General features: G+C 47.0%; 1 protein-coding gene across 7 annotated transcripts in view; it reads left to right on the top strand.

The window, feature by feature from the left end:
- Positions 1–281: 281 nt before the first annotated feature.
- CEP250 (centrosomal protein 250) overlaps positions 282–17718 on the top strand; it is a 60203-nt gene continuing 42766 nt past the window's right edge. For 2 of the 7 annotated variants that reach the window (XM_010342663.3, XM_074406438.1), the window contains exons 1-9: positions 282–391; positions 8726–9014; positions 10151–10207; positions 12496–12578; positions 12806–13031; positions 13728–13834; positions 14067–14318; positions 16473–16643; positions 16861–16957. In XM_010342663.3, coding sequence (XP_010340965.1) covers positions 8829–9014; positions 10151–10207; positions 12496–12578; positions 12806–13031; positions 13728–13834; positions 14067–14318; positions 16473–16643; positions 16861–16957 — 1179 coding nt within the window. In that variant the 5' untranslated portion in view covers positions 282–391; positions 8726–8828. Of the gene's footprint in view, positions 392–8725; positions 9015–10150; positions 12579–12800; positions 13032–13727; positions 13835–14066; positions 14319–16472; positions 16644–16860; positions 16958–17718 lie in introns of those variants that run through there. The other 5 variants (XM_010342665.3, XM_074406437.1, XM_010342666.3 and 2 more) reach the window with 5 other exon arrangements.

Consider the following 17718-nt stretch of genomic DNA (forward strand, 5'->3'; position numbering starts at 1 on the left):
TTCTGAAGCCAAAAAGGGAGATGATTGAGGGCAATTTCTTTTTTCTGCTTCCGAAACGTCCCTTTCGCGAATCCAGAGACTCTGACAGTCCTAATTTCTGGCGAGGGATCTTATAATTCTATAAATAATACGCCCTTTCCTTCTGGGCCTACTCTAGTAAGTCGGCTGCCAATACCTAATATGGCGGGAGGCCCTGCGCCGGCGCAGTCTGCCTATAGGTGCAGGACTTGGCGGGGCGGGCCCCTCCCAAAGGCGGGAGTTTGGGGGGCGGGGCCTGCCCCTCGGGGGTGGCAGAGCCCCGCCCCCGGCCCCGGCAAGGCCTTAGCAGCCGCTGCTGCAGCTCCAGTGCTGAGCATCGAGCCGGGCGTCTGCCGGAGCGGAGCGTGGTGAGGTGGGGCCTCAGGGGCAGGCGGGAGGTGCTCCGGTTAACCGTCAGACGCCCAGAGACCCGCCCGTCTAGGGCACCTGAGGGAATCCTGTTCCGGCAGCGGCCTCTTGTTACCCGGGGGGGAACCCAAGGCCCAGAGAAGGGCTGGGACGCGTCGTAGGACCCGGGGCCCGCTTGCCTCAGCTTCCCGCTGCCGCCAGCACGCTAAGCTGCCGGTCGGCTCCGAAGGACGGGTTCCCGACCCTCGTGTCCAGTGGCCCCAGTCCCGGGCTGTGGGGGCTAGGCGCCGCGCTCTCCCGCCCCCCAACCCTTCTGGCTCCCTGTGCCCTGGCGGCTTTGCACGTGATCTGCCCGAAAGCCCAGTCCCACCTGCCGCCCCACTCTGGAGCTCCCATTCTTCTGGACCTTGCTCAAATATCACTTCTCAGCCGCCTTCTCCAGGCGCAGCTGCATTCGCTTCTCGGTTTTTGCATTCGCTGCACCTTTCCTGCCCCTCTTTGACACCGTGAGCTCGTTCGTTAGACGTTATGCCTTGCCCTTTTCATCTGTATATCCCAGGATCTAGCACGTGATGGCTCGTTGTACGGAATGGTCACAAATTGCCAGGTGCTACTGAATGCATTACATATAAGGGCCTATTTATTTATTTATTTTTGAGACAGAGTTTTGCTCTTGTTGCCCAGGCTGGAGTGCAATGATGCGATCTCGGCTCACTGCAACCTCTGCCTCCCGGGTTCAAGCGATTCTCCTGTCTCAGCCTCCCGAATAGCGGGGATTACAGGCATGCGCCACCACGCCCGGCTAATTTTATATTTTTAGTAGAGACGGGGCTTTTTCCAAGTTGGTCAGGCTGGTCTCGAACTCCTGACCTCAGGTCATCCGCCTCCCTCGGCCTCTTAAAGTGCTGGGATTACAGGCGTGAGCCACCGTGCTCTGCCAAAGGCCCAATTAATCTTCCCAACAATCCTATGGGGCGAGTTTTATCTATATCTTCACTTTTTACCCATGAAGAAACGAGTACTCATAGAAAAAGCAATTTGCCTGGAGTCCCGCAACTAAGTGGGTGGAGCTGGAAAACTGTTCCCAGGGCATTTGATAACTTGACTAGATTGCCTTTGGGTTTAATAAACGTTGGTTGAAATTATCTTTACATTGGCCCTAGGAGTTATATTGGAGGGTAGGATTAAGATCAGCATCTTACCCAGAAAGCTTAGAAAGGAGACTTGGTGTTCCCAAATTTATAGAAGTCACAACAAAACCAAGGCTACCAGTGCACCCTCTGTTCCTTTAGTCACATTCTACTTTTCTTTTCTCCTTTTCCAACAGAAATCTGCAGTCATAAGTGTCATTATTCCTCACTATTTAGGAAGTGCCCCTCACAGGGCTGTGACTGTAGTCTATGCTTTAGTAGGCAGCTAATGTAATGGAGAGGGTGTAGAATTTGGAATCAGATTGGGATTCAGTCACTGGTCTGCCACTGACCAGGTTATAAGTTATATCTCTCCCTCCCCCTCAACTTTTATTTTCTTTTTCTTTTTCTTTTTTTTTTTTTTGAGATGGAGTCTCGCTCTGTTGCCCAGGCTGGAGTGCAATGGTGCAATCTTGGCTCACTGCAACCTCTGCCTCCCTGGTTCAAGTGATTCTCCTGCCTCAGCCTCTCAAATAGCTGGGATTACAGGCACACCCCACCACACCCTACTAATTTTTGTATTTTTAGTAGAGATGGGGTTTCACCACTTTGGTCAGGCTGGTCTCGAACTCCTGACTGTCTGCCTCAGCCTCCCAAAGTGCTGGGATTACAGGCATGAGCCACCACACCCAGCCTGTTTTTTGCTTTTCAGGTGGCTAATAGAGCTGTTAGCATTTTGCAAGACCATTGGTGATAATATGGATCATGTTACCTAACGTCCTATAATAGTAATAATGAGCACTTGTTATAAAACAAGGTATGTTTTAGGTAGGAGCTGGGAATGCAGCATTCAATAAAACAATGCTTTTGCACTTGTGGAATTTGCATTTTGGTAGATATATTGCATAATAGATAGGGACAGAGAAAGCATGGTAAGGAAAATAAAAGTACCAGTGTTATGTGGAGAAGTGATATTTATTTATTTAAGAGAGCATCTTGTCCCAGGCTAGAGTGCAGTGGTGTGATCACAGCTCACTGCAGCCTCGAACTCCTTGGCTCAAGCAGCCCTCCTGCCTCAGCCTCCCAAGTAGCTGGGACTGCAGGTACATGCCACATAGCCAGCATTTTTTTTTTTTTTTTTTTTTTTTTTAGAAATGGGATCTCCCTATGTTTCCAGGCTGGTCTCGAACTCCTGGCCTCAGGAGATCCTCCCGCCTTGGTGAAACCCTGTCTCTAATAAAAATACAAAAAAATTAGCTGGTCATGGTGGTGCACACTTGTAATCCCAGATACTTGGGAGGCTGAGACATGAGAATTGCCTGAACCCAGGAGGCAGAGGTTGCAGTGAGCTGAGATCATGCCACTGCATTCCAGCCTGGGTGACAGAGCCAGATTCTGTCTTAAAAAAAAAAAAAAAAAAAAAAAAAAAAAAAAAAAAAAAAAAACTGGTTAAGATTACCTTGGAAACAAATGGAGATGGAGAAGAGGTCTGAAGCCTGAGCCTTGGGGCTTCCAAACTTTAAATATTGGGGAGATGAGAAAAGGCAGCAAAGGAGATTGAATAGGAGAGGCCAGAGGTTGGAGGAGAACAACAGAGAGAGGCCCCACGTGAGATTTAAATAAGGAGCTGCATGCTAATTTGTTTCATAAGAAATAGAAATTGTCGGCCGGGCGCGGTGGCTCAAGCCTGTAATCCCAGCACTTTGGGAGGCCGAGGCGGGTGGATCACAAGGTCAAGAGATCGAGACCATCTTGGTCAACATGGTGAAACCCCGTCTCTACTAAAAATACAAAAAAAATAGCTGGGCATGGTGGCACGTACCTGTAATCCCAGCTACTCAGGAGGCTGAGGCAGGAGAATTGCCTGAACCCAGGAGGCGGAGGTTGCGGTGAGCCGAGACCGCGCCATTGCACTCCAGCCTGGGTAACAAGAGCGAAACTCCGTCTCAAAAAAAAAAAAAAAGAAATAGAAATTGTCAATGGGTGCGGTGGCTCGCACCTGTAATCCCAGCACTTTGAGAGGCCAAGGTGAGTGAATCGCAAGGTCAGACATTCGAGACCAGCTTGGCCAACATGGTGAAACTTCATCTCTACTAAAAATAAAAAAAATAAAAAAAAATCGCTGGGCATGGTGGTGTGTGCCTGTAATCTCAGCTACTCAGGAGGCTGAGGCAGGAGAATCGCTTGAACCCAGAAGGTGGAGGTTGCAGTGAGCCGAGATTGTGCGACTGCACTCTAGCCTGGGCGACAGAGCAAGACTCCCTCTCAAAAAGAAAAAAAAAGAAACATAAATTGTCTCTGTACACAAATGTCTATACTGTAGTATCTTCCTCAAGAAATAAAATGTTTGTGTCCTTAAATATTTTTCTGTTTTTGCTTTAAGTGACGAATTATTTAATACCATTCCATATCTAAGTCCTTGTAGCATTTCTGCCTCTATTCCAAGTTTAGGTGGTGGTGGTGCTTCTTTTTTAAACTTTATTTAAATACTCCTTTTGGAGTATTTCAGATGAGAGACGACCAAATACATAATTTTTTTTTTTTTTTTTTTTTGAAACAGAGTTTCACTCTTGTTACCCAGGCTGGAGTGCAATGGCGCCATCTCGGCTCACCGCAACCTCAGCCTCCTGGGTTCAGGCAATTCTCCTGCCTCAGCCTCCTGAGTAGCTGGGATTACAGGCACGCGCCACCATGCCCAGCTAATTTTTTTGTATTTTTAGTAGAGACGGGGTTAACCATGTTGACCAGGATGGTCTCAATCTCTTGACCTCGTGATCCACCCGCCTCGGCCTCCCAAAGTGCTGGGATTACAGGCTTGAGCCACCGCGCCAGGCCAAATACATAATTTATCTCACTTTCTGTCACTTTCCACTCTAGGCTCACAGGTGGCTATTGGTCTTTAATCAGGGTGCTGTCTTCACCATCTGATTCTTAGCAAAAGTAGGAAGGTAGGTCTTGTTCATTTCTGTACCACTGTGGCAGACTCCTGGTACTGAGCTGAAATTCATGAGTGTTTTTGGGATAAATTAATGTACAGAAGAAGTGAATCTTCTTTTCCCTTTTTCTGCAGTAACAATAACATTGGCTTAGTGGTTTACTGCTTAGAAGTATATTGACACTCATTACCTAATTTGAATGCAATCCAGTTTGTTACAATTTGCAAGCCACTGCTCTTTTTCCTTTCTCAGGCAGGTTGAAACTTACCTTTCCTTTGGGGGCTCTGCCAGTTTATTCCTAGCAGATCTGATGTCAGTATGTTCATAAAAGGGTGCTGAAATGTGTCTTGAGGAATTTGATTCTTGAGATAATTTTTCTCTGTTTCTTCCCTTTTATTCTTGTTGTAATAAATTTTAGTTTTATGAGGATTAGTTTGGTTTTTAAAAACTTGAAATCATTTTTTAAAAACTGTTTTTTAGAACAATTTTAGTGTTACAGAAAAATTGCGTAGTACAGAGAGCTCCTATATACCCTGCACCTAGTTTCCCCTTTTAGGAACATCTTACATTAGTATGGTATATTTGGGCCGGGTGCGGTGGCTCAAGCCTGTAATCCCAGCACTTTGGGAGGCCGAGGCGGGTGGATCACAAGGTCAAGAGATCGAGACCATCTTGGTCAACAAGGTGAAACCCCGTCTCTACTAAAAATACAAAAAATTAGCTGGGCATGGTGGCTCGTGCCTGTAATCCCAGCTACTCAGGAGGCTGAGGCAGGAGAATTGCCTGAACCCAGGAGGCGGAGGTTGCAGTGAGCCGAGATCGCGCCATTGCACTCCAGCCTGGGTAACAAGAGCGAAACTCTGTCTCAAAAAAAAAAAAAAAAAATGTTTAGTTGGCCGGGCGCGGTGGCTCAAGCCTGTAATCCCAGCACTTTGGGAGGCCAAGGCGGGTGGATCACAAGGTCAAGAGATCAAGACCATCCTGGTCAACAAGGTGAAACCCTGTCTCTACTAAAAATACAAAAAGTTAGCTGGGCATGGTGGTGCGTGCCTGTAATCCCAGCTACTCAGGAGGCTGAGACAGGAGAATTGCCTGAACCCAGGAGGTGGAAGGTTGCGGTGAGCCTAGATCACGCCATTGCACTCCAGCCTGGGTAACAAGAGCGAAACTCCGTCTCAAAAAAAAAAAAAAAAAAAGTTTAGTTATCTCTTAAAGTAAAACAATTACATAATTCTAATATAATTTCATTTATTTGATGAAGTATTACTAATGCCACCTTGCAAATAATGTTTACAAGTTACTGATAGCCTTATCCTAAAAGAAAACTTAATGAGGATTCATGGAACTATGCATGACAGGACTGCTTATTAGAGATATTAGGTTGAACTACATGAAATTGTCATTTTTGTAGGTAAAAAATAATGGGTAGGGCTGGGCTTGGTGGCTCACACCTGTAATCCCAGCACTTTGAGAGGGTTGGGCCAGAGGATGGCTACCTAAAACCAGGAGTTTGAGGCAAAGCTTAGGCAACATAGGAAAACCTTATCTCTACAGGAAAAAAAAATGGCATGGTAGCACACACCTGTAGTCCCAGCTACTCTGGAGACTGAGGCTAGAGGATTCCTTCAGTCCAGGAATTTGAGGCTGCGGTGAGCTATTATTGCACCATTGTACTCCAGCCTGGGTGACAGAGCTAGATGCTTTTTAAAAAAATAATAATAATAATAGGATAATATTAGCAATTTCATGTGTTTCAACTTAATGGGTTTTTTTGTTTGTTTGTTTGTTTGTTTGTTTGTTTGAGACAGAGTTTCGCCCTTGTTACCCAGGCTGGAGTGCAATGGCCCGATCTCGGCTCACCGCAACCTCCGCCTCCTGGGTTCAGGCAATTCTCCTGCCTCAGCCTCCTGAGTAGCCGGGATTACAGGCACGCACCACCATGCCCAGCTAATTTTTTGTATTTTTAGTAGAGACGGGGTTTCACCATGTTGACCAGGATGGTCTCGATCTCTTGACCTCGTGATCCACCCGCCTCGGCCTCCCAAAGTGCTGGGATTACAGGCTTGAGCCACCGCGCCTGGCCCCTAATTTGAATTCTTAAAAACAATTGTGTGGGCCACACAATGGCTGAAAAGAGCTAGCAGGGCACTGATTTGTAATCTCTGGCCTAAGGTTTAGCTCTGCCAGGAGTGAGGCTCACATGCATTTCTTCATTGGACATTGTTGACAACTTATAATTAAAATGAATTAGATGGCTTCTGCCTTTGAGGCACTCATGGATTGGCAGAGAAAGTAAACAAGTTATGATGATAAAATGTAGAGTAGACATCAGAACATATGTATTCTCTCTGTGTATATAGCTATAAAATTGATGAACTCTTCCTGGGTTCATCTGGAAGGACATGATAGGATCTGGCATTTGAGCCAGGATGTGGGAAATCGATAGTTTGGTGCATTAAAAGGATTTGGGGCCCTTGAAATTTCTATTGTATGTGCAAATGTTAGGTTTGCATTTGCTGTTTATACTATTTTGTTGATAAGTAGTTGAAAATACAAATACTTCCTTCACCAGCAGGGGCTGGTGAAAGTCATAAAATAAGAGAACTCTTTCCCTGGCCCAAGTTATAGGATAATTGCGTGTTTTAGAGGCCTAAGTAACTCAGAGGTCCTGTAGCTCAATGGCCTCATTTCTGGACAAGAAAGGGAAGTAGCACATCTGTGGTCACAGAACCCATTGGAGGCAGAGCTTGGACTAGCACCCAGAAGTCTTCTTTACCACCATGCTTTCCCCTCTCTTGGGTGTCTCTGAAGGTCACCGTTAAGCTGGTCACCTTTGCCTGCGGTGGCCCATTGCCCTGTTTTTGGCCCAGCTCCTGGTGGGTGAGGGATTTTGGCTATCCTGCATCTACTGGTTCCTTCTCTCTTTTGGATCCTTTGCCTGAAATGCCTGCTACCCCTTTTCTTTGTCGGTCAGATTACTTGTGTTCAAATCTCTCATCAACCACATGCAAGCTGTGTGGCCTGGTACAAGTTTTTTTTTTTTTGGAGACGGAGTTTCGCTCTTGTTATCCAGGCTGGAGTGCAATGGGGCGATCTCGGCTCACCGCAACCTCCACCTCCTGGGTTCAAGCAATTCTCCTGCCTCAGCCTCCTGAGTAGCTGGGATTACAGGCACGCACCACCGTGCCCAGCTAACTTTTTGTATTTTTAGTAGAGACGGGGTTTCACCATGTTGACCAGGATGGTCTTGATCTCTCGACCTTGTGATCCACCCGCCTCGGCCTCCCAAAGTGCTGGGATTACAGGCTTGAGCCACCGCGCCCGGCACAAGTTTTTTTTTAACCATTCTAAGCCTCAGTTTCCTCATCTATATATAAAGAGTACATTTGTAATAGTACATTTGAGGAAGTGTAATGGGAAGGCATTGGAAGGTTTCAAGATTTTTGTAAAGACAAAATGACATAATGCATATAAAGCACTTAAAGCAACAGCCCTCCAGAAGCACTCAGCAAGTATTAACTGTGATGATGATGATGATTCACACAGTTCACAGCTTCCCAAGCTGGGTGAAGTTCTCTTCCTTTGTTTCCTCATACTATCTTGTTATTATTTCACATGCCACATTGTATATTGTAATTGTGTCTACTTCACCTGCTAGACTAAGAACACCTTTAGCAATTCATTCAACAAATGTTTGTGAGCCACTGTGCCAGGCACTAGGGATGCAGTCATAAACCAGGTTTAGCTCTTGGTTTAGTGCAGAGTTCCAGAAGGCATGCCAGGAGACACTAGCCCTATGAGCTTGTCTCATGGTTAAATTTGGGGAATGATGCTCATCATAGTGCCCCTCAGAGATGAGGGTCCCTCTTAGTATTTAAAAGGTTCCGGGCCGGGCGTAGTGGCTCACGCCTATAATCCCAGCACTTTGGGAGGCTGAGGCAGGCGGATCACGAGGTGTCAGGAGTTTGAGACCAACCCGACCAATGTAATGAAACCCCTTCTCGACTAAAAATACAAAGTACAAAAATTAGCTGGGCATGGTTGTGTGTACCTGTAATCCCAGGTACTTGGGAGCCTGAGGCAGGAGAATCCCTTGAGCCCAGGAGGTGGGGATTGCACTGAGTCGAGATTGCGACACTGCACTCCAGCCTGGGCGACAGAAGAAGACTCAGTCTCAAAAAAAAAAAAAAAAAAAAAAAAAAAGGTTCTGAGAAGTCTTGTAAATAGTAAAAGAACAGTCCTTTCAATCTGACTATGTGCTTTGGTCCCCAGTTCAAGAAAAGGTTGAAGTGGCATGGCAATGGTTAGAGACCCTACTGGGCGTGAACGGTCTCTGGCTACCTAGGGATCTGTGGGTTTACTGCATTGTGCCCTCATGGAGACAAGAAGCTCTGGGTTGAACAACATGAAGCCCCCATCACTGCGGCTGATGCTGGAAGAGCAGGTGCTGGCACTACAGCAGCAGATGGCGGAGAATCAGGCAGCCTCTTGGCGGAAGCTGAAGAACTCCCAGGAGGCCCAGCAGAGACAAGCAACCCTTGTGAGGAAGCTACAGGCCAAGGTGAGGCAGCTACCCTTTTGGGGAGGGGAAAGAGAACAACCACGAGAGCTGGGTGCTGAGGTGAGAGAAGGGTTGTAGGAGGCAGAGCCTTGTGGGAGTGGCCTGCACCTAGCTTGGTGAGATAAGACCCAGACCTTCTAGCTTTCGTGTACAGCTTCTCTTCTGATGCTCACAACTGTTCCTTGAAGTACATATTATATCCTTTTTATTTTATTTTATCTTATTTTTGAGATAGGGTTTTGCTCTGTTACCCAGGCTGGAGTTCAGTGGTATGATCACAGATCACTGCAGCCTCAACCTCCTGGGCTCAGGCAATCCTACTGCCTCAGCCTCTTGAGTATCTGGGACCACAGGTGTGCACCACCACTCTCGGCTAATATAGCCCTTTTAAAGACAAAATTCACAAGGGTTAAGTTAGTTATCCAGGTTTGCTCACCTAGTCTAGAGCCAAAGCCCATGATCTTGCCTGTACGATATAATGCATATAGCAAGTGTTATTTAAATGTCCAAATAAGGCCAGGCACGGTGGCTCATGCCTGTAATCCCAGCACTTTGGGAGGCTGTGGCAGGCAGATCACAGGTCAGACATTCGAGATCAGCTTGGCCAACATGGTGAAACCCTGCCTCTACTAAAAATATGAAAAATTAGCTGGGCATGGTGGTGCACACCTGTAATCCCAGCTACCCAGGAGGCTGGGGCAGGAGAATCACTTGAACCCGAAAGGCAGAGGTTGCGGTGAGCAGAGATCACACCACTGCACTCCAGCCTGGGCAATGGAGCAAGACACCATCTCAAAAAAAAAAAAAAAAAAAAAAAATTGGATGTGGTGCCATGTGCCTATAATCTCAGCTATTTGGGAGGCTGAGGTAGGAGAATCGCTCGAACCCCGGAGGCAGAGGTTGCAGTGGGCCAAGATTGCAACACTGCACTCCAGTCTGGGAGACAGAGCGAGACTCCATCCCAAAAAAGAAAAAAATGCCCGAATAGAAACTATAAGCTGTTATGGCCTTACCTCACTGTCACCCCCCCAGTTCTTCTGTTCATAGCAAGTTTGCCTAAGAGCCTCAGGGGCCTTTGCTTTGGGCTGTTTGTGCCAGCTGTGTTCATTGCTCAGGGCCTGTTCTGTTTGCCACAGGTGCTGCAGTACCGGAGCTGGTGCCAAGAGCTGGAGAAGCGGTTGGAAGCCACTGGAGTGAGTGAGGTTGAGCTCTGTGAGCCCCCTGGATCCTCAGTGAATATACTTGTTAGGTTTCATTTGTTGACTGAGAGCGGTTGGAGTGTACAAGAAGGTGTTTGGTAGGAGTCTCTCTTTTTCATCCTCTGAGAGCTTTATCACACCGACATCTTCATCAGACCTAGCTGGCCTGTCAGTTTCCAACCTGTGGTTCTCAAAGGATGAAATGTAAATTAGATGGGGAGGAGTGTGGGATTAGCGGGAAGAAGTACATGTTTCGTCCAGCAGGTGTCAGTGTTTGTCTGTCATAGAAAGATGCAGGCCTTTCTGGGCTTACAGCATTGTCTGCAGCAGAGGGATGTCTGTGCTATTAGAACTGGCTTTGAAAAGTTATTTTATTTGCTTTTGTTCCAGCTCCCTCTCAGCACCTCCTCACATTTTCCTCAGAAAACTTCTCTCAGAGGAAAGAAAGAACCAAAACTTATTGAGCACCTTCAATGCAGGCCAGGCAGCATGAGGCACTCTCATATACAGATGGCACCCCCTTAGGATGGTTGCAAATTTTCAACTTTATGGTGGTGTGAAAGCTATATGCATTCAGTATGCTCCTTGGGTTATGATGGGGTTACGTCTGGATAAACCCATTGTTTGGGGTTGTTTTGTTTGCTTGTTTGGTTGGTGTTTGTTTGTTTTGAGACAGGGTCTCACTGTCCCCCAGGCTGGAGTGCACTGGTGCCATCACGGGTCACTGCAGCCTCAACCTCCTGGTTTCAAGCAATCATTCCACCTCAGCCTCCAAAAAAGTAGCTGGGACTACAGGCACATGCCTCCATACCCAGCTAATTTTTTTATTTTTTGTTGACACAGGGTCTCTCTATGTTGCCCAGGCTGGTCTCAAATTCCTGGATTCAAGCAATCCTCCATCCTTGGCCTCCCAAAGTGCTGGGTTTACAGGTGTGAACCACTGTGTCTGGCCTAAACCCCCTGTTAAGTTGAAAATATCATAGTTGAAAAGGCCGGGCATGGTGGCTCACTCCTATAATCCCAGCACTTTGGGAGGCTGAGATGGGCAGATCATGAGGTCAAGAGTTCGAGACCAGCCTGGCCAGCATAGTGAAACCCCATCTCTACTAAAAACACAAAAAATTAGCTGGACATGGTGGTGTGTGCCTGTAATCCCAGCTACTTGGGAAGCTGAGACAGGAGAATCACTTGAACTCAGGAGGCAGAGGTTGCAGTGGGCAGAGGCTGCAGTGAGCCGAGGCTGCACCACAGCCTGGGCAATAAAGCGAGACTCTGTCTCAAAAAAGAAAAGAAAATGTTATAAGTTGGAAACACACCTTTAAAGCAACTTTCAGAAGGGAATGATATCACCTTCATTTTGTAGCTGAAGACACTGTAGCTCCAAGAAGTTAAGTGACTTCCTAGTCTGAGTGTGGTGGCTCACACCTGTAATCCCAGCACTTTGGAAGGCTGAGGTGGGTGGATCACTTGAGGCTGGAAATTCAAGAACAGTTTGGCCAACATGGTGAAACCCCATCTCTACTAAAAATACAAAAATTAGCCAAGCATGGTGGTGGGTCCCTGTAATCCCAACAAGTTGGGAGGCTGAGGCAGGAGAATCACTTGAACCCAGGAGGTGGTGGTTGCAGTGAGCTGAGATCATGCCATTGCACTCCAGCTTGGGCAACAGAGTGAGACTCCATCTTCAAAAAGAAAAATGAGGGCCAGGCGTGGTGACTTATGCCTGTAATCTCTACACTTTGGGAGGCTGAGGCAGGCGGATCATGAGGTCAGAAGATTGAGACCATTCTGGCTAACACAGTGAAACCCTGTCTCTACTAAAAAATATAAAAATTTAGTGAGGTGTGGTGGCAGACACCTGTAGTCCCAGCTATTCGGGAGGCTGAAGCAGGACAATCGCTTGAACCTGGGAGGTGGAAGTTGCAGTGAGCCTAGATCATGCCACTGCACTCCAGCCTGGGCAACACAGCAAGACTCTGTCTCAAAAAAAAAGAAGTCACTTCCCAAGGTCAAACAATTAGTGTAGTGGAAGTTAAGTCCATTAGTGAAAGATGTATCACTTCTTAGATTGAAGATTCTTATTACTACCAAAGGCCATCTTTCAGGAGAGATCATCGGTTCACTTTTGGAGTGAGGAATGCAGTGATTGAGAAGAGAAGCACATAGCTAACAAAGGGGAGAAAGAATAGAAAGAACGTGGACTGCCATGGAAGGGAGCCTCGGAACTGGTCTGAGTGACGTTCTCTTCGGAGGTAAATAAGGCTTGTCTCTGTCTGGCCCAGGGACCAATCCCCCAGAGGTGGGAAAATGTGGAGGAGCCAAACCTGGATGAGCTGCTGGTTCGATTGGAGGAGGAGCAACAGAGGTGATGGACCCCAAACTTTCTGACCTGGATAATTGGCCAGTGGGTAGAGAAGGCTGTTGGGAAACCTCTGCCCTGAGGACTAATGTGGATTAGAGCCATGGACTTCAGCTGTAGCCCTCTAATTCCTTGCAATGGAAAATTTCAGTGGTTGCCATCTTACTCCCAGGAGGTCCAAGGGTTGGACCAGACCTTTATTTTGTACCCGCTTTTACCCCTCCCCAGTGCAGGTGTGAGAGTCTAGCAGAGGTGAACACCCAGCTTCGACTGCACATGGAAAAAGCTGACGTGGTGAATAAAGCCCTTAGGGAAGATATGGAAAAATTGACAGTGGACTGGAGCCGGGCCCGGGATGAGCTAATGAGGAAGGAGAGCCAGTGGCGGATGGAGCAGGAGGTAGGAAGAACAGGGACTGGAACTGCGAGAGGAAGACTGTGCACTCTGGATGCTGCCCTGGTCAGTACTGGAAGGGGTTAACTTCAGGACTTAGATGGAAACTGAGCTGTTGCTGTTAAAGTCTCTGACCATTCTTAACCTGCTCATGCTGGCAGCTTCATCCTGCTTGGGCCCTCAGCTTAGACCTGCCACTACCTACCTAGTCTAGGTTCTGCTGGCAGGTAGCATGACACTCAAAGCAACTCTGTTCCTGCAGAAGTGACACCTTAGGTTTTCCATGGATCTGAAAGCTTATTGACTCTCCTGGTCTGGAGGCCTTGCATATCTAGATGGTAGAGAGGTAGATATTGAAACTGAATAGGAAAGAAAGACCAGTTATAGGCCCTGTGGAATTTTCAGGTCCCAGCTGAAGGAAACATGTTTCCTGCAGTTTTGCTTTGCTTTGTGCTAGGTGGTTTATGTATATCATTGACTCTCCTTATAAAAGTCTGCTCTCATTTGTTAAGCAGCTACTGTGTATTCTTTTCCAATATGCCCAGAGGAAAGTGACATACCATCCTAGGCCCTCTGACCTCTCAAGTCCCACTGCCAACTTTATTAAACCCTTCAGCATAACCTGGATAGATACCCATTCATAGACGATCTCCTGTAAGTCCCTCCTTCCTTCCCCCAGTAGTCAGGAGGAATCCAAGACTCTTGTGTTGGCAAAAGATAGTCCTCTGCCTTTTGGTATGACCTGGGTTTCTGAACACACAGTTCTTCAAGGGCTACCTGAAAGGGGAGCATGGTCGCCTTCTCAATCTATGGCGGGAGGTGGTGACCTTCCGACGCCATTTCCTGGAAATGAAGTCAGCTACTGACAGGTCAGTGTGGGGGGAAGAAGGGAGGAGGTTTGCCCCTACCAATTCTGGACTTACAATAGTGGGCTGCTATAGAAGTGAGACCAGCTATGGGGGTGGGGTAGGCTGGGGAGTTGGTGGTGTTGGAAGCAGATGATTTTTCCCAGCTTTGCTCCTCATGCTTCACTGGGCCTGTTCACCACACTCCCTTCCCTGGTTCGTAGTGGAGTCTGCTGTTTTCCTTGCTTGTACTCAGAGATCTGACAGAGCTAAAGGCTGAGCACGTGAGGCTTTCAGGGTCCCTGTTGACCTGTTGTCTGCGCTTGACTGTGGGAGCACAGTCTCGGGGAACTGATGGATCTGGGAGAATGGATGGGCGGGAACCAGCCCAGCTGCTGCTGCTACTAGCCAAGACCCAGGAGCTGGAGAAGGAAGCCCATGAGAGGAGCCAGGAGTTAATACAGCTGAAGAGTCAAGGGGATCTGGAGAAGGCTGAACTGCAGGACCGGTGAGATGGCCTGGGGTCCCAGGAAGGGTTTGCTGAGAGAGAGCTGACTCCTTAGAGGGTTAGGGACAGGGAAGGGAGATGCCAAGAACATTCCTACCATGGAGGGGAAGAAGATATGCCTGAGGGAGTCTACTTTGAAACCTGATGCCACAGTTGGGGCTTGTACTCATCTCTGCCCTCAGCCTGTCTTTCAGCCGAGTTTCTCTCCTGTTGATTTATGGAGCTAGCTATGACTCCATCCTCCATGAACACCAAACTACTTGCCATTCCCAGAAGAGCCAAGCTCTTCCCTTTCCCTGCCTTTGTACCTGCTTACTTTAGTCTGGAAAGCCTCCCTCCCTTCCCTCTCTGCCTTATCCTCTAAGGCAGGTGTCCCCAGACTTTTTACACTGGGGGCCAGTTCACTGTCCCTCAGACCATTGGAGGGCTGCCACATACTGTGCTCCTCTCACTGACCACCAATGAAAGAGGTGCCCCTTCCTGAAGTGCGGCGGGGAGCCGGATAAATGGCCTCAGGGGGCCGCATGCGGCCCGCGGGCCGTAGTTTGGGGGACGCCTGCTCTAAGGCATAGTTCAAATATTACCTTTTTTTTTTTTTTTTTTTTTTTTTTGAGACAGAGTCTCACTCTGTTGCCCAGGCTGAAGTGCAGTGGCACAATCTCAACTACCGCTACCTCTGCCTCTCAGGTTCAAGTGACTCTCCTGCCTCAGCTCCCAAGTAGCTGGGACTGTTTACAGGCACACACCACCACATCTGGCTAATTTTTTTGTTTTTAGTATAGATGGGGTTTCACAGTATTGGCCAGGCTGGTCTCAAACTCCTGACCTCAAGTAATACACTTGCCTCAGCCTCCCGAAGTGCTGGGATTATAGGGGTGAGCCACCACAACTGGCCAAAATGTCACCTCTTCTATGAAGCCTTCTCTGACGTTAGTAGCCTACTAAGTTATTGTGTTCTTGTAGTCTTTTGACTTCTTATTACAGCATTGATCTCACTGATGATTTAGTTTCCCCCACCTTCTTTTTTTTTGGTTAGGCTGTTTTAATTTTTGGATTATAATGAAGTAGGTTTTTTAAAAATGATGATGTAGAAGGGCAGGGAAATGAGCAGAGAGCCCCTATGAATCTCAGGACAAAGTTCATATATGCTCATGACTAGGGTTATGTCTTCACCTGTTGGAGATACATACATAAAATGCAGGACTAGTTTGTTTTGTTTTTGCTTTTGGAGGCACTGAGAAGCACAAAGACAGAGACCACGTCTTAGTAAGTTTTGTGTTTCTAGTACTTTGTACTTCACCTGCCATGTAGGAGATACTCAATACATTTTGTTTCTGTGCCTTTTGAGACAGAGGCTAGCTCTGTTGCCCAGCCTATAGTGCAGTAGTGCAAACACAGCTCACTGCAGTCTTGACCTCCTTGGTGCAAGCAGTTCTCCTGCTTCAGCCTCCAGAGTAGCTGGGACTACAGGCATACACCACTATGCCTGGCTGATTTTTTTAATTTTTTTGTAGTGATGGGGTCTTGCTATGTTTCCCAGGCCAGTCTGGAACTCCTGATCTCAAGCAATCTTTCCACCTTGGCATCCCAAAGTTCTAAGATTACAGGTTTGAGCCACCGTGCCTGGCCAATAAATGTTTGTTGAGTGATGTAATACTTAAACAAATGACCATACAGTGAGTTAAGGTTCTTAGAGATGGTATAGGATAAAATTACCAAGACTTTCACTGAGGCAGGAGGTTCACTTGAGCCCAGGAGTTCAAGACCAGCCTGGGCAACACAGTGAGACCTTGTCTCTACTAAAAGTAAAAATGAAAAATGAAAAAATAGCCATGTGGCGGCATGTGCCTATAGTCCTAGCTACTTGGGAAGCTGAGACAGGAGGATTGCTTGAGAGTGAGCTATGACTGCACCACTGTACTCTAGCCTGGTCAACAGAGCAAGACCCTGTCTCAAAAAAAAATATTGAAAAAAAAATTTAAACTTTTAGATAGCATTCATTCAAGAAATATTTATTTAGCCACTCACATATTACCAAGCAGTAAGCTCCAAAATATAGTGTTAAGTGTTTGGTGATTTTGCTGGACCTTGAGTTTAATATCAAGAAGGTTGACCATAATCTTCTCCAAATTGCCCTTCCTTTTTCCCTATCAGAGTCAGAACCTCAGGCTGGAGGGACCTTGGGACTATCCCTGTGGCAATTCTGATGTTCTTATTGGCTTCAGGGTGCTTGACTTCAAGATCAAGCGAGGCCTGGAAGGGCCTGGGCCAGGGCTTTCCTTCAGCTCTCAGGCCCCCAAACACGTGTTCCAGCCTTGAGATGTGGTAAATCCCTGCATGTGTCTGAGTGATTTTTTGCCTCCCCACTTCAAAGCTATAGCATCATGTGGTGTTCAGGAAGTGCAGAGGGGCTGGGGGTGCTAAGGGATTTTAGGGTGGCCGCAGTTGGGAGTGTCTGTGGTTGGGGCTGGGGTGTGCTGCATCGGAGCTCTGTCCACATCCATGGGTTGTTCTGGTGACAGTGCAATGCTCTTCTCTTTAGGGTGACTGAGCTCTCTGTTCTGCTGACCCAGTCTCAGAAGCAAAATGAAGATTATGAAAAGATGGTAAAGGCTCTGAGAGAGACACTGGAGATCCTGGTACATGATCCTTTGTTCTGGAAGGAAGTAGGGCATGGACTTATAGGTTTCTTGTCCTATATGGACAGATAGTGCAGGATACCCGTTAAATATTCCATGATGAAATCCTCTGAAGCTAAAAAATAATTCTTGGCTGAATCTGAAAATTAATGAACTCATTCATTTATTCATTGAATAAATGTTATTGACTGTCTACTATCCCTACTGTATTCCTGGGGAAATTGCAATGGCATGCATATGCAATATGCCAGAGACTTGGCACATAACATTCAGAGACACATTAGCAAATTAGTGAGTTTCCAGGAAGCAGATGTGTGGAGAGATTTAAAACCTTGTCTCATGGGAAACAACTGAGGAGTATGGCAGTGTTTAGCCAGGAGAAGAAAGAGCCTGAAGCTTATTGAAGGCCCTTGAAGACATGATAGCTGCCCTCACATATCTGAAGGACTGACACTGGGAAAAGAGAGTTTATGTATTTAATGTTTTCTAGGCCAAAACCAATGTCAATAGCTAGAAGTCATTAGGGGAGTAGATTCTGACTCACAGTCAGAGCTCTTCAATGGTGGAACAGCCTGTCTTGTGAAGGAGTAAGGTTTTGGTCACTGGCTTAACATCTGCCAGGGACGTTATCAAAGGGATTCTCTAAGGTTGGACGTTAGAACCTTCTGGCTTGATATCATGTTTCATCTCTTCAAGTTTTCAGATTCCTGATGTTAGATAGCTCCTGAACCCCATTCATATACATACCCCTAGTCTTCTCA

The sequence above is a fragment of the Saimiri boliviensis genome, chromosome 9, assembly GCF_048565385.1.
Source record: "Saimiri boliviensis isolate mSaiBol1 chromosome 9, mSaiBol1.pri, whole genome shotgun sequence".
Lineage (NCBI taxonomy): Eukaryota > Metazoa > Chordata > Mammalia > Primates > Cebidae > Saimiri > Saimiri boliviensis.